The sequence below is a fragment of the Vipera ursinii genome (genome assembly GCF_947247035.1).
Source record: "Vipera ursinii genome assembly, chromosome: 1".
Taxonomy (NCBI): domain Eukaryota; kingdom Metazoa; phylum Chordata; class Lepidosauria; order Squamata; family Viperidae; genus Vipera; species Vipera ursinii.
This window is the reverse complement of record NC_139512.1, coordinates 195,170,468-195,187,259: the sequence shown is the minus strand read 5'-3', so window position 1 is coordinate 195,187,259 and position 16,792 is coordinate 195,170,468. Positions and strand designations below refer to the sequence as shown.

The 16,792-nt window shown below is 38.8% G+C and overlaps 1 protein-coding gene across 1 annotated transcript in view; it reads left to right on the top strand.

The window, feature by feature from the left end:
- WDPCP (WD repeat containing planar cell polarity effector) overlaps positions 1-16,792 on the top strand; it is a 133,396-nt gene that overhangs the window by 69,398 nt on the left and 47,206 nt on the right. The window contains exon 12 of the mRNA XM_083370015.1: positions 1,740-1,803. Within this exon, the coding sequence (XP_083226141.1) occupies positions 1,740-1,803 (64 nt within the window). The remainder of the gene's footprint in view (positions 1-1,739; positions 1,804-16,792) is intronic.

Here is a 16,792-nt window from a genome sequence, read left to right as displayed (position 1 = left end):
TTTCCTGAGGACCCTGGCTATGTAGTACTTGGGAATCTGCTACTCTGTAGCACATGTCTACCTGCCTGCCTGTGCTGATGCAATCACTCCCTCCTGCACCAGTCATCCCTGGCTCTACCGTGCTCATGCTATACCAACCACTGGTGCACAAGCACCCATCTGGCAGCAGCTGGTCTTGCCATGCCACAGCTGCTTTTTACCTGCCCACTAGCCTGCTTGTGAGCTGCCTGGCACTTTCAACTTTCTGCTTATTTTTTGGTATGTTCTGAGAAGTAAACAGCATGATCCAAAAGGGATCCAAATCCAGTTAATTTCAGTTAGCTGATTCTTAAGATATCAATGTGTAGTAAATCCCTTTCATCTTTCACCGTACTGAGCTTTTTCATGCTCATGCTTCTTATGCTCCAGATTGCCACTATTGTTCTCTTTGGGTTTTCTTTTCCTGGAGGCAATATCAGAAACAAGGTATCCTGCAGACTTTTACCTTCCCATATCATAAATACCATTAGTACAATTATAACTTATAACCTTTCATTTACTAACTTTTCAAAGTTATAATGGGACTGAAAAAGTGACTTATGACCCTTTTTCACTTATGACCATTGCAGCATCCTGTGGTCACATGATCAAAATTTGGACACTTGGCAACTGGCCTATACTTATGATGGTTGCAGTGTCCTGGGGTTATGTGATTATCTTTTGTGACCTTCTGACAAGCAAAGTCAGTGGGAAAGCCAGATTCACCTAACAACCATGTTGTTATCTTAACAACTGCAGTGATTCACTTAGAACTGTGGCAAGAAAAGTTGCAAAACGGGGCAAAACTCACTTAACAACTATCTTGCTTAGCAATAGAAATTTTGGAATCATTTGTGGTTGTAAGTCAAGAACTACCTGTAGCTTGTTGAGTATCATCCAATCTCAAGGGTCCACCTTCCAGAATTACATTATCATTCACTTTATCTTATCTGTCCACCACATGGATTTTTTGTTAAAATTCAGGAGTGGTCTACCGTACTCTTCTACTGCACATTTTGAAAATATGCTATTTTTGTTGTCATTAATGTGAACCATCAGAATTTTCCTGTCTTATTTCTTACTATATGCGCCTGCTTGCTTTAGCTGAGCATATACAAAGACTTTCATACCTGCCTGAATGGTCTTAGTTCCTCTCTCCACCACCATCACTACGTTGGAACACAATGGCCAGATTTGTGGGAGAATATACTGTGTCAGAAGTAGAACTGTAGCTCTTTCATTTTGCAAAAATATTTCAGTGTAGAGAAGAGCTGTGGTTGTATGTCACATACAAACCTACTTTGCTTATTTTATGACTTTTGGTGGAGAGGTGATCGAAAAGAGAGGTGGCAGTGGTCTTAGCTCTTTGTTTGCCCTGAGCTTACTCACATTTCACTTACAGTGTAAAAAAAAAAGATGAATTTGGAATCAGACATCAATGTGCAGGATCCTTCCCTTCCCTTGCCCTCGTCTAGATTTGATGGGGGCAGGGAGGCAACTGACTGGACATGTCCCTGTACTTTTCATGGCAAAATTTCAGAACTAGTTTGCCCTTGCCCATTTCTTAGGGCTAAGAGAGAAAGTGACTGGCCCATGATCACCCTGCTGACCCTAGTCCCCAAGGTGGGACTAGAATTCATGGCTGTGGTTACGTATTTGTGTCTGTTACATGTAATCAATACCATCGATTTCAATTATTTTTGTTCCTGTTCATTCTATAGGCACCAAAGATTTGAAAAGGCCTTTCTGCTAGCAGTTGATATAGGTGCCCGTGACTTATTTATGGTAAGTTACGCTTGAAGAATTTTCACTACTATTGCTGCTATTGGATTAATTCTGCCGTTTTTGGTGCACATTAACCAAGTTTGAAGTAATTTATAATCTTTTTAATGTATAAGCTTATAGTTCATAAGCTACTGACAGTTCTAAGATCAAACAATAATCTGTAACAATCAATCAATCAGAAGAGAGCTGGAAGGGACATTGGAAGTCTTCTAGTCCAACCCTTTGCTCAAGCAGGAGATCCTAGGTGACTGTCCAGTCTTGTCTTAAAAACCTCCAGTGATGAAGCACTCACAACTTCTGAAGGCAAGCTGTTCCACTGGTTAATTGTCCTGTTAGGAAGTTTCTCCTTCTGGTGCTTTGGAAATAAGTTGACCCCCTCTTCTTTATAGCAGCCCCTCAAATACTGGAATACTGCTATCATGTCACCTCTAGTCCTTCTTTTCTCTAGACTGGCCATACCCAATTCCTGCAACCTTTCTCCATATGTTTTTGCTTCCAGACCCTTATTCATCTTAGTTGCTGTTCTTTGCACTTTTTCCTAAGTCTCAACATCTTTTTTGTAATGTGGTGACCAAAACCGGATGCAGTATTCCAGGTGTGGTATTACTTAGGATTTATAAAGCAGTACTAATACTTCATGTGATTTTGATTCTATGCCTCTGTTTATACAACCAAGGATTGTATTAACTTTTTTGGTTGCTGCTGCACACACCTGGTTCATGTTTAAGTGATTGTCCACTAGGACTACAAGGTCCCTCTCACAGTCACTGTTTCTGAACCAGATTTCGCCTAATCTATACTTGTACCTTTGGTTTTTGCTGCCTAGGTGTAAAACCTTGCTTTTCTCCACATTAAATTTCATGTTGTTGGATGGGGCCCAAGTCTGCCATGATCTTTTTGGGTCCTGCTTCCAGTTTGCGTTCTCGGCACTGGCGGATGTGCGCAGAGAGCTCTTCTCCCCAGCACCCAGTTTTCCTCTGTTGGGAGACCCTGAAAAGGGTCAAAAGTCGCCCTGGAGGAGCGACGACTATGAGGAAGCCCTCTGATTGATTGTGGAAGGGCGGCAGCCCCTCCGTTTGATCTGGAGCAGCTCCTCTGGACTGACGAAGAAAAGACCGGCCATCAACATGGCTGATCATCAAGCCGTAAAAGCCAAAAGCCCTATCAAGCACGATGAAAGCAAAGTGGAGGAATTGGGTGAGATCCTACCTTTCTCTTTTCCCCAACTACCTTCCTATGGGAGCTTTTTGAAAATTTCTTCCCCCCTTCTTTGGAACAGCGGCATCTGCCTACTTGGGGATCTAGGATATTTGAGGTCCCAAAAAGTCTTTATGCCTACAAGGACCTACTACCCTATTCATTTGTTAAGCTGGAAGATTTTATATGCTACTAAGGACATCTTGTGGTGAAGCCTGGTATAGCAAGGAAATTTATTTTTACTGTGAGACCTGGCTACAATCTAGCTGTCCTTGATATTATCTAAAAGATAAGAATTTGAAACAGCTGGCGAAGAAAACAACTCCCAGGAATAGTGGAGGTGGACATTTACTGACTTCTATTAAAAATAGCCTCCACTAAATATCTATCCCTAAATACCTTAGAAATGGAGGAATATTATCCACAACTTAACTATAAACTCATACTTGAAACAATCCTTGCATTGAGCTCACGAAATCCAGACTCAAAGACAAAGGTGCCAGCTTCAATTTACAAAATGAAGTCCTGATTTCAACCAATGAATCTACAATCCAAAAAGCAATAGAAGAGGAAGAAATTAATACTAAGACATAGGATTCTAAAGAACAACAAGTACAATCTATTGAGAACTTCAATAGCCAAACCGTGATCTCAACTACAGAACCTGCAATTCAAAAAACAACACAAACTGAAGAAAACAACACCAAGATGGAGGGTTCTAATGACTTACAACTACAACGCATTGAAAACCTAGACAACCATAGAACAACTACAACACTGGACATGACCTTTCACCCAAGCCAGATGAAACCGGAAGAAGAAGACCAGACTGAAGAAGACCAGACTGAACTGATGACAAACATACTGATTCAAACACGGAGATTTGAACTATTAGAGCGACAATTTAATGACTACAAAGGGGTCAGTTCCTTTGAAAAATTGAGAACTGGATGGTCTCCCTTGATTCAAATAATATGTGTAGGAATGAAGGGAGATACAATTGAGGATTTAAAGGCACTGCTATGGAAGCCTGTTTGGCACAAAAAGAAAGCCAGAGTTAGACTTAAAAAATGGTTTTGTTTTTTTCTTTCTTTTATCTATAACGGAAGAGCCTAAAATTTTACTTAATGGGTTAAGGGGAGACTTTAAAAGATATTATTTGATTTAATATTTAGGATTTAGACTTACAAGGGAAATTAAAATTATTCTTAGAATATAGTTCTGAATTATAATATGGAAGTTGGATTGAGATAATAGATATTGGTACTATGATGATAAACAGAATATATTTGTGAAATATATTTGTGAAATAAAATACGAATGTATTTAATTATGCAATATGTGTATCTTAGATATGACAATTATTATGTAATGAAACAGGGAAAATTTGGGCTACCCGAAACTTAAATACTATATGAATCTTAAAGGCTAAATTGGAGCACTGTAATTGAAAATGGGTAAATTCTTAAAAACATGATAACTATAACTAAAAATATATTGATAAATACTTTAATTAACTGTGTTATAACTAGTAATGTATTAATTTGATTGTGATATAGTAACTATGGGAAACAGAGAGGGAATTTTTAGATAAGTTAACCTGAGATAGGCACAAATGATTTTGTTACTGGACTATTGTTTACCCAATCACCATGTTGCTTCCTAAACACTTTGATATCTTGATGTAAAATTGGAAAATTAATAAAACTTGTTTTTTTTAAAAAAGATCTTTTTGGATCCTGAGCTTGTCTTCTGAGGTGTTGGCTATTCCTGACGGCTTAGTGTCATCTGCAAATTTGATGTGTTTCCCTTCTTTTCCTTCATCTAAGTCATTTATGAAGATATTGAAGAGTACTGGGCCTAAGACGGAACCTTGTGGTCCCCCACTGCTCATTTCCCTTCCTGTAGATGTGGTACTATTGAGGACTACTCTTGAGTATGGTTTGTCACCAAGTTACAAATCCATCTGGGGTGATGCTGTCTATCCCATATTTTTCTAGTTTACCAAGAAGTAGATTGTGGTCCATTTTGTTGAATGTCTTGCTGAAGTCCAAGTATGTCTTTCAGTTTATCAGAGGGATCTTTGTGCAACCATGCTGGTTTCTTCTTGGATTTCTTTTTTTTCTTTTTTAGTGCTATTGTGTTGCACTGGGCTTTTATAATCATATTTTTCAGTGTTTCCCACACTTTTTGAGTTGTTTTCCCCTTTAGGATTTTTATCTATGAAATTCTGTTTAGGCTTTCTCTGAGTTTGTTAAAATCAGCTCTTTCAAAGTTTAAGGCACTGATTGGATTATACTCTATTACTTGTGTTGGCATTATATAGAATTCCACTATGACGTGGTCACTCTTGCCCAAAGTTCCGGCAACTTCAATTCCCTCTATCACTTCTTGATTAGTAAGAATTGGGTCCAGTTTAACTTTTCCTCTAGTTCCCCCCGCTATTTTTTGGATGATCAAGTTGCCAGCTAAGTTGCTTAGGAATCTATTCGATCTCCCACTTGCTGCAGAGTTTGTCTCCCAGTTGATATCAGGGTAGTTAAAGTCTCCCATTACTACTGTGGTTCGTTTCCTACATACATTTGTTAATTGATTAGCAAAGAATTCATCTATTTCTTCTGCTTGGTTGGGTGGCCTGTAGTATACTCCTATAGCAATGTCATTTTTTCCCATATGGATTCTAGGAGGTTTTCATCCTTGGCTTTGTGTATTTTTGTAGAGCTGTAGTGATCTTTTATATATAGTGCAGCTCTACCTCCTCTTTTGTTAGGTCTGTTTCTTTTAAATAGTTTGTATCCTTCTATCAGTACATTCCAGTCATGAGTTTCATCCCACCAAGTTTCAGTAATGGCAACTATATAATATCTGTCTTTATGTAATAATACTTCAGGTTCACCTTGTTTGTTCCTTAAACTTTGAGCATTAGTGTACAGGCATTTATTTGAGTCCTTTATAGGTCTTGGATATGTTTCTTATATCTCCTACTTAGTAACTGGGATTTCCATCCTTTCCCTCACTCTCTCTTCATTATGTTTTTCTTTTTCTATTTCTTCTTTCTCTTTACTCCTTGCCTCCTTATGTGATTAGTTATCTAGTGTTTTTGTTTGGAATTACTGTAGGTTCTAAAGGTTCTGAAGATTGCCTCCCTTCTCCCCTCAATTTTAGTTTAAAGCCCTTTTGATAAGATGAGCCAGTCATTTTCCAAGTATATTTCCAGTTCTTGTGAGGTGCAGTCCATCCATTGCCATTAGCCTTCATCTAGGTAATACAGACCATGGTCAAGGAAGCAAAAGTTCTGTTGATGACACCAGTTTTTAAGCCAGTGGTTTGTTTCTAAAATCCTTTGCTCCTTCATTGGATGTTGGCTTTTGTTGGAAGTATAGATGAAAACACCACTTGTGCTCTTAATTCTTTAACTTTCTTCCCTAGCTGTTTGTAATCTCATTATTATTTTCAGATTTATTGTTGTGTCATTGGTTCCCATGTGTAGGAGAAGAAAGGGCTAGTAATCTGTGGGGTTGATTATTTTAATATTTTAATATTTTAATATTTTAACTCAGTTCCATCTTTGATTTTTGCTCCAGGAAGACAATATATCTCCCTAGATTGACTTCCTGGTCTGCAGACTATAGTTTCTGTTCCCCTAGGAACTGGCTCTCTTATCACCAATATTCACCTTTTCTCAACAATGATTCTCAATTCTTAACAATGTATTATCACATAAAATGATTATCTTGTAATAAATATGGTGTGAATTGGCTCTAGAGTGTAATATTATAGTTCTGTTTTAGTTGTATAAAATCTGAACCATGGTCATTTCTGCCTTGTTTTCTGGTAATGCATATTTAGTCAATAGCTATCAAAATTATTTTGATTTGTAGTTTCTGATCTCATTTTGGGAATTAACTTAGTAGTGGTTAAGTTATCCTTGATTAAGAATTGGACAATAGAAATACAATCCATTTCTTTTGTTCTGAGCTTCTCAAAAGTATTTGATACCATTAATTATATTGCATTCTAGAAAATCTTGTTGAGTAAGCCTGGAAAGCATGCTCCATTTCTAGATCTTAAGTCTTCAGATTACTGGTGACCTTGGATTCACACTGTTTGGAGTAAATGCCAGATCCTTTAGTAATTGCTATATTTCTTCATGTCAACTGGAATGAATTATTGAAATCTGTCTAGGTGAGGGCAATGCTATCATCCTCTTAGAGATCTGGCCTTCTGAGTTTTGGATTCTGTTTTTTAATTAACAGAATAACAGAGTTGGAAGAGACCTTGAAGGTCTTCTAGTCTTCTGTTCAAGCAAGAGACCCTATACCATTCCAGACAAGTGGTTGTCCAATATCTCGTCTTAAAAACCTCCAGTGATGGAGCGCCCACAACTTCTGAAGGCAAGCCAATTCACCAATTGTTCTGTCAGGAAATTTCTCCTTATTTCTAGGTTGGATCTCTCCTTGATTAGTTTCCATCCATTGCTTCTTGTTCTGCCTTTGGGTGCTTTGGGGAATAGATCAACCTCCTCTTCTTCGTTGCAGCCCCTTAGATATCAGAACACCCCTAGTCCTTCTCATCATTAAACTAGACAAACCCAATTCCTGCAACGGTTCTTCATAAGTTTTAGCCTCCAGTCCCCTGATCATCATCGCTGCTTTTCTCTGTACTCTTTCTAGAGTCTCAACATCTTTTTTATATCGTAGCGACACATGGAATAGATGTGACAGCACTGAAACTATGGGGAAATAATTAAATAATAATTATAAATGGACACAATTCATATCTGGCCATTCCACTATAGATCACTTTATAGTTCTATGTCATCTGATTAAGAAATAGAATAGTAAACCTAAATTCTGCTGTATCTGAAGGAAAATATGCTTATTTTAAAACAACATTAACTTCTTTAATAGGACAAACCAGGGAACGTAGCCTCATTTTACCATTTTACCCTGTTCAACTTATACCATCTTTTATAGTATTAGCATTGGCCTCTATAATAGTTATTGAAATAATCATTTGCTTTGGATCTTAAAACACATTCATTCTTTCAGATGGGATTTTGATAGTAATTTAATTAACATTCCTTGTAATCTAAAAGCTTTCATCAGTATACAGGCAATCCAACCCTGCATAAGGAAGCTTTTTGTTATCTTCAAGTTGAAGATGGAAGTCTAGTGCAACTTAGAAATAGTTTATGTTAAGTCCTTACTGATTCAGTGAACTGGACAAACACATGTAGAACTTATGAAATCAGTGGAAGTGTTGAAAAATTCCACTGGAAAGAATATCTAATACCATTCTCTCCTTATGTTACCTTACCTTACCTTACCTTATGTTTTGGTAAGGTAATAATCTTAAATGAGAATTTAATTATATTCTAACACAGGTGGAAATTTTTTATTGTAACTTTTTAAACCCTTCATCACATTTCACATATCAAATTTCTATAACTGATACTTGAGAAGTCAATCACTGCAGTGAGGTATTTACATGTTATCGTTCTGTTACCTCTGTTCAAGACCATTTGCAACAGGAATAAAAGTAACTCAGTTCATAAGTGATCCTATATTCAAGCCGTCTGGGAAGCTTTTTTCTTAAAATATTTCTGCAGCAGAATCTGACAATTAAGTTTAAGGGACAACTGCAGTTTTACAGTCTCCCAGCTTATTGCTGTAGATGTGCAGGAGATGTTATTGTTTCTGAAAGAAAAACAATGGGGCAAACCTTAGAGCAGACATGTCAAACACAAGGCCCGGGGGCCGGATGCAGCCCACAAAGTGGTTTCATGTGGCCCGCGAAGCCATCCTGGAAACAGTGAGGGAACAGCCCCCACTGCCCAGAGACCCTCCTTCTGCCAGAGACCCTCAGATCTGTCCCACTCCTGCCCAGGCCCCCATAGGCACCCTTGATGCGAACGATGTAGAGCTAGCCACGCCCACCCAGTAGGCCATACACACTCTAGTCACGGCCACCCAGTAGGCCACGCCCACCCAGGCCACACCAACCTGGCCCCTTGAGGGCAACCGCAATGCTGATGCGGCCCTCAATGAAATTGAGTTTGACACCCCTGCCTTAGAGAGTTACATTAACTCAGCTCTTTTCCATAATTAAGATATTCTGTTTAAATTAAGCCTTGACACTAGCTGCTTATATAATTTATTCTATTATGCTACTTGCCTTGTTAGTTTGATCTTAATATTTAATTTCTGTGTTCAATTACACAATTACATTCCCCTTTTAGAGAGTTTGAAAATTCCTTTGTAATTATACGAAAAGAAATTGCACGAACCTTTTAATACTTTTCAGTATACAGTTCTAATCATCCAGCTTATTCCATCTAATTAGAAAGATGTGTGTACTGTGATAAATTTTCTCAATTAAGCATGCTTTAAAAGAACCCTCTGAAATATTTCTGAGAAAGTATGCATATGCATACAGATACCAGAAATACGTGTCTCTGTGTGTCTGTGTTTGTGTGTCTGTGTGTCTGTTGGGTGCTTTTTACACTTTTTAGAAAACACTTTTTTCTTTCTTGTGGCTATATAAATTTATTATAATGAGAAAAAAGAAAAACTCAAACAATTAGGATATGCACGGACAGGCTTATATACAAATGCTCAGAGCTTGGGGAACAAATAGGGTGAATTAGAAGCAATAGTACACGAGGGCAGGTATGACATAGTTGGCATTGCAGAAACCTGGTGGGATGAAACCCATCACTGGAATGGACTGATGGATGGCTACAAATTGTTCAAAAGAAACAGATCAACAAAAAGAGGAGGGGGAGTTGCGCTATATGTAAGAGAACACTACATATCTACAGAAATGCATATGATCAAAGATAAAATCTCTCCAGAATGTATATGGATCAATATAAAAGAGGAAAAAAGTGACATCGCTATAGGTACAGCATATATTACAGGCCACCCAACCAATCAGAAGAAATAGATGAACTCTTTGCCAACCAGTTAACAAATGTGTGTAGGAAGCTTACTACAGTAGTAATGGGAGACTTCAACTATCTAGATATCAACTTGGAGACAAACTTTGCAGTGAGCAGGAGACCAAACAGATTCCTTGTTCTGTACCAGCCTACTACCAGCCCTGCAGAAAAGGCAGGGACAACCCCTTTACAAAAAGGCAAGAGGCTGGAACTAAGCCTGCCAAATTTATTGACACAAAACAGAGCAAACAGAGCAAAACCAAAACACGAACCATGAAACAGGAGCTATTCAAACGGTTGCCTTCAGCAAACCAGCCCTCCCACACATTCCCCTTTTAAACAGTTCAAGGCATGGCTTCTCTCTGCCTCCTTCCAAGGTGCCCCATTGCCTTCCTCTGTTTACTCCTGATTGACTGCCTCCTGCGTTGGGCGTCCTTGAACAGGGCCAGCTGTGGGTCATCTTCATCCACGCTGTCAGGCTCACACAGCTGGGTCTGCGTAGTGACCAGATGAGAGGGGCCTGGCTGAGGGCTCTGCGAAGCCTCAGGGCTGTCCTCTGCAGGCTCTCCAACACCCCCCTCCTCCTCTTCTGAATCGTCCGACCCAACTGCCGAACCCACAGGCTGACCCTGAATCACAACATTCCTAACCAACCTAGCCGACAACTTTGTCATCTAAAGGTGGAGGAGGGAACTAGAAGTAAAGCTATACTGGATCTAATTCTTACTAATAGAGAAGAAGTGATAGAGGGAGTTGAAGTTGCCAGAACCTTGGGTGAAAGTGACCGTGTCATACTGGAATTCAATATAATGCAAAACACAAGCAATAGAAAATAATCTATTCTTACTTTTAAATCTGATTCCTTTAGCTTGGCGCATCGTTGTATGCTAAACTAAACTAAACTATTTTACAATTCCATAAGAACAAGAAAATGTACACACACAGACACACACACACACATATACTGTACATATATATATCTTTCTAAGCTACTAACCAATTGTCTTACTAATACCCCACTTGAGGCAAATGAACCATTTATTAAGACCAGTCGGCTAAAGTTCTATAGATGCATAACAGCTGTGTAGTGAGCAGAAAATCCGGAGGTGAAGCAGGGCATTCTTGTACTTCTGAAATACAAAAAAATAATAATAATGTCCCTATAGAATTGTTTGCAACCTAGCTTTAGACAGTAAACATTTTGACAAATTACAACAGTGGCTTCTTTAAAACATTAGCAACAAAAACCTTGTTTTAGATGTACACTGCTTGAAAAGAATTAAGTTACATTTTAATTATGAATGTAATCTTTTTACATACATGCATACCAAAATGCAAATGTAACTGAACTACAGCTGAAACATTTCAGGCTGCATATATGTAAAATCTGATCATTAAGTGTAAAATGATGCAGATTAGCCTACCAGTACAGTTGGATACTATTAAAAGATAACGTAGCCGCTGTTTCTTAAATCTTACCCTGTAAAATGACTCTAGAATTATGACAAAAGTTTTAGGTACACATCTGAATCAATATTGAGTACAAGCCTGCAAAGATGAAATGGATGAATATATAATAAGTTGGAAGGGACCTTGGAGGTCATCTAGTACAACCTCCTGCTCAGGCAGGAAACCTTATACCATTTCAGGCAAATGGCTGTCCAGTCTCTTCTAAAAAAACTTCCAGTGTTGGAGCATTCACCTCTTCTGGAGGCAGGTTGTCCCACTGGTTAATTGTTCTAACTGTCAGGAAGTTTCTCCTTAGTTCTAGGTTGCTTCTCTCCTTGATTGTTTCCATCCGTTGCTTCTTGTTCTGCCTTCAGGTGCTTTGGAGAATAGCTTGACTCCCTCTTCTTTGGGGCAGCCCCTGAGATATTGGAACGCTGCTATCATGTCACCCCTCACCCTTCTCTTCATTAAAGTAGACATACCCAATTCCAGCAACCGTTCCCTATATGTTTTAGCCTATTGATTACCTTCTTTGTTGCATCCAGTAGAGGTAATCCTTGAGTTACGACCATCATGGTGCCTGCCCATTAGGGTCAAAAGTTGGGACGAACTGCCTCAAGTAACAACCAGCCTTCCCTGCTCTCCCCAGTGGATTTATTAAAGGAATGAACAGATTGATGAGTACAGCTCAGGAGTGCGGAAGAGGAGGTCTAATGCAGGCAAAAGCCCACCCGCTTCAGGCCTCTCAAAGCCTCCTCTATCCCAAGATACCTCATACCTGCCCCTTGGGTGGCACATGCCAGCCTGCCACACAGCTACTGTCTTGCCAATTGGGAAGGAAAAGCCTGGCCACACCTGCCTTTCCTAATTTTCCCCCTGTCCTTCCTTCTGCCAAGATGCCCTGCCTTTCTAGGGTAAAAAAAAGGAGCTGCCTGGCCTTTCGGTGCTTTCTGCACTGATCTGCTGGCCATCGGGAGGCTGCAAAGCCCTCCTGTGACTTGCTAAGCTTGAGTAGCTGGCCCTTGCATAACAGGTGGCAGCTTCAGGAGGAGCTTCTCAAAACCTTTCCCTTGCTTAACTCCTCCCTCGCCTAGAAAGCCACTTCTCTTCAATAAACAAAAGCCACAGTTCTTCCATAAACAACAACAACAACAAAAACCTGGGAGGGACGGGCTTATTGATCAGGTAAAACAGCTTAAGCTTGCAAAGACCCAGTGTCTTCTATTTTGTTGGCCAAGTTTCTACAGTAGTCATCTAACTTTTGAAGATGAAGTTTTCCCCCCCCCCCGCCGCCGCCCACCTCCACTTCAAGGAAAAAAGCTGCAGAAAGATTTCCTCACAATATGAAAGCCAATAAACATGTCGCAGGATCCAATCTGGGTTGGTCACTGGGACCAGAGGTTTATTTTCCAAGCTTTTGGACTTGTGTTGTAGTCCATCCTCAGGGAACCTCTCTCTAGCAGAGGGTGTGCCTAAGGATGAGCTGCAGCATGAATCTGAAAGCTCGGAAGACTAATCCTCTGGACTGACCCAGATTGGATCCTCTAGAAAGATTTTTTTTTCTTTCCTCGCTTGATGGGTTCCTCTCATCTTCAGCCTGGAGTTAAGGTAAGGTTTTTAAAAGGGATAAGCATGGAGAGCAGAGATGGGGAGTTCAGTTTTAGCACCTAGTTGGGACAGGTGGGAAAGATCAACAAAAGGGCCCTGAGAATTATTTGTGGAAATGGCGGTTGCTTTCAGGCCTCTTTGCACCAATCAACTGACTGCTGGTCCGCTAGTTATCGGAACCTGCAAAGCTATCCCGCCTCTAACAAACTTTGGGAAGCTGGCCCCTGCATAAAATGCAGCAATTTCAGGATGAGCTTCCCAAAACCTTTCCCTTGCTTAATCCCCTCTCTCCTTCCCTTCCCCAGAAAAGCACATTTCTTCCATAAACAAAACGAAAAAGGCTGGGACGGGCAATGCAGCATCTCCATGATCTGTTGTAAGGGCGAATGACTGCAGGGCCAGTGCAGCTAGAACTGCACCGAGAACTTTGAAACAGACTTGTATGTAATTTTTGGAGTGGGTCAGAACTTTGAACCATTGTTAAGTGATCTGTGGTTTCTTGAGGAATTTCTAGAGCATCCTTATTCTAATAGGATGGTATCCACCAATAGGATGGATTTATACACTATTGCTCTTCTCAAAATATGGTGCTCCAGCTGCATGATTATTCTCTGAGATAGATTATGAGGGAGGTGCAGGGAGAAGGAGAATGTATAGAAACTGCAGAATACCCTTGCAGATTTTTGTCAGTAGTTCAAAGATTTCGCCATGTTCAGTATAATCTTTAAAATGCAAATGGAAGAGTAGGAAAGAAGGTACCCTTGAGTTTGTAAACTGCTGTGGGGACTTCCTGAAGAATGGAGCAAAAAATACTACAAACACAATAGTTGCCTAACTAATTAGCAAGAGGGTGCCCGAGGTGAGATATTAATCAAGATACACTCTTGTGACAGTCCTGTTAAGTGCTGTATATTGCTGATTCTCACCAAAGTGCCTGTGTGAGAATAATACAATAACTAATATTATTGTAGACAACTCCTCTTAAAGGGCTTTTTCAGGTAATGGTCTTCGGTATAAATAATAACTATTGTATAAAGTACCATATCACATCTAAATGAAACAATGTTTGTTTCTATAAAATTCGAAAACAAATGCAATGAAAAATAGATATAATCTATTTTTACTGTGCCAAAGCAGGCACTTTTATATATTAGGGTCCCCAATTCCCAGGCCATGAACCACTAGGAACCTGGCTGTTCAGGTGTGTGAAGTTTCATCTGCACATGCATGGGATCTAGGTAGCACACAAAACCACGTGCCCCCCCTCCCTGCCCCGAGGCCATGGGAAAAAAAATTCACAGATCCGGTCCCTGGTGCCCAAAAGGTTGGGGACCGCTGTTATACATGACAGCAAAGATCAAGCATTATTAAAGTTGTTCGTTTTAAATCCTTTCATAGTGGGGTCCATCTTTTGGAGCCATCAGTTTGAAAGGGCAACTAATGTTCTGTTATAAATAGGGCAGACAAACACTTGAATAAAGGCCATATGTGATGATTCAAGCAATGTAGAATAAGAAACATTCTGAAAAATTCTTGGAATTTTGCATAGATACATGCAGATTTGATTCTTCGAAATCAGTGCGTGGTAAACAAAATGTAATTATTTAAAGGAAAAATATTAGGAATTTTTCCAGTTTCTTTATATTCGGAACATAAAAATATTTATACTACTTTAATACGGTTTTATAGCCTTAACATAAAAAGTATTTATATTACTTTAATACAGTTTGCATCTACATCATAATCATATATGGCACGATTTTTGTGTTGAAAATGTGATTTTGAAAGTTCATTTGAAAATATTTTTATGAATGTTAACAAACTGTTTAATATAAATGATAGAGCAAATTATAGCATACCATGTGGATCATAGTTTATACATTATATACCAGTTTTTACCATGCAATGATTATTTTTTACCCACAGCTTAGTTCAGGGGAGTACAATGTACTACTCCCTTGTACACTGCTTCCGTAGCCTCCAAAATTCCCTGAATGTGTACTGTTAAATTTGGGAAGCAAATCATCATTCTTCAGCATTATATTTGTTTACATAGTGGTTGAAAGAATCTAATAAGCTCCTAACAAAGAAATATATAATCAAAGAAAAGTTATATAACTATACAGTAAATAGCCTTTATTTGGTAGTGCTTTATATTAAAAAAATCTGAGCAGAAAAAAAACACTTTTTAAAAATGTTTTCAGGTATCACAGCCAGTTATGAAAATTTGGTATCATGAGTTTAATCTGAAAATCCTTTTAATTCATTTGTATCAGATGAACATACTACTAAGCACATAATAAAACCGAGTTTCACAATTACGGTATTACCTTAGCTGAATTGATAGTATAAGCTTTTATCCATTTAAGAAGTTCCTGAGGGCTCTCTTTTCTGACAATGTTATTAGGATTATGGACAGAGGAAGTATAATATTGATGGCAAATTCTGACGACTTTGCCTCCAGACAGACATTCTTCTGAAACCACACCTGTTTCAAGGTTTCTAGGCACCTTCAAATTCCCAGGAGTTTTAGGAGTTGTATGCCTTCATCGTTTGACTTCTGCTAAGGCTGGGGTTCCTTGAGCCTTTGCATCTCTAACCATTTAAAGTTAACATTTATATTCATCAGGGATGACTCATATTTCTTGCACCATTCTGTTTTTACCTTAAGTTACTGATTTGTAATATCATCAGAGAATAAAAACAAGTTTTACACGTTTACTCCACTTATGGTTGCATATACTTAGGAAGGAATTAGTTGAGTCCTTTGCTTTGAAAACACTACAGAGACAGATAAATCTTTCTTGAGTGGTGTGCATAAATGCTGGCATTCGAAACTATGAACATTATTCAGAGTACTTCTGTTATAATAATAGTAACACAAAAAGAGGATAATTTGAATAAATTAATAAATGAATCCTTTATTAAAGCCAAAGGCCAATCACAACAGCCAACTAGCACTAGCTCCTAATAGTAAACACTAAAAGAAATAGTAACATAAAAGCACTAGGAGATTATACTGAACGTGCCGCTGTGCATTTTTTTTCATAGGTAGTGGCAGGCTGCCTGTCTCAAAGTAAACAGGTAAGCAGGAATTCATCCAGGTGGCATAAACTTTATTAACAGGAACACAATAAATGCATTGTGTAACTCCCTAGAAAATCTGCAGTATACCAGGACATGCCCAACTGTTTTGACCGTACCTGAGAAACAGGGGCAGCTATAGGAAGGTTTGAAGAGCAAGCTTTGTAGTGATACATAAAAATTTACATTTTTTGTTTAATTGTCAGAGTTAACAAAAGAATAGACTGATTTGCAATTACGCAATGACACCACTGAATAATTATACCAGATCTTCTAAAACAGTTTTCCTGGAGATTGGGTTACGAGGAAATTTCAAGGTTAGACTCTGCTGCAAGCAACTCTTGCCTGGTCTCACTTTCCCTTTCTTCCAAAGGTGGCTTTGGCTAGACTTCTTCCTGGGGGATGCTACATTAGTGGCCAAAATTGTGGACACCTTTTGGGAAAATGCCACCTTTGGTTAAGTTTCCACCAATTTTTATTCTAATTTCTTTATAACTGTCGCCTTGTTCACTTAATAATACTATTTTACATCCCTTTCTAGGCAACCAGTCAACCCTTGGCACCATTACTTTAATTTTACTACGTTTTACAAGCTCACTAAATGAAAGGGGGGAAAAAAACCCAACCAACTTGACAGCGATCACATAACACAGTGACAAATGTCCTCCTCTCAGCTTCAGTACACGACATCAATAACTGAATTCTACT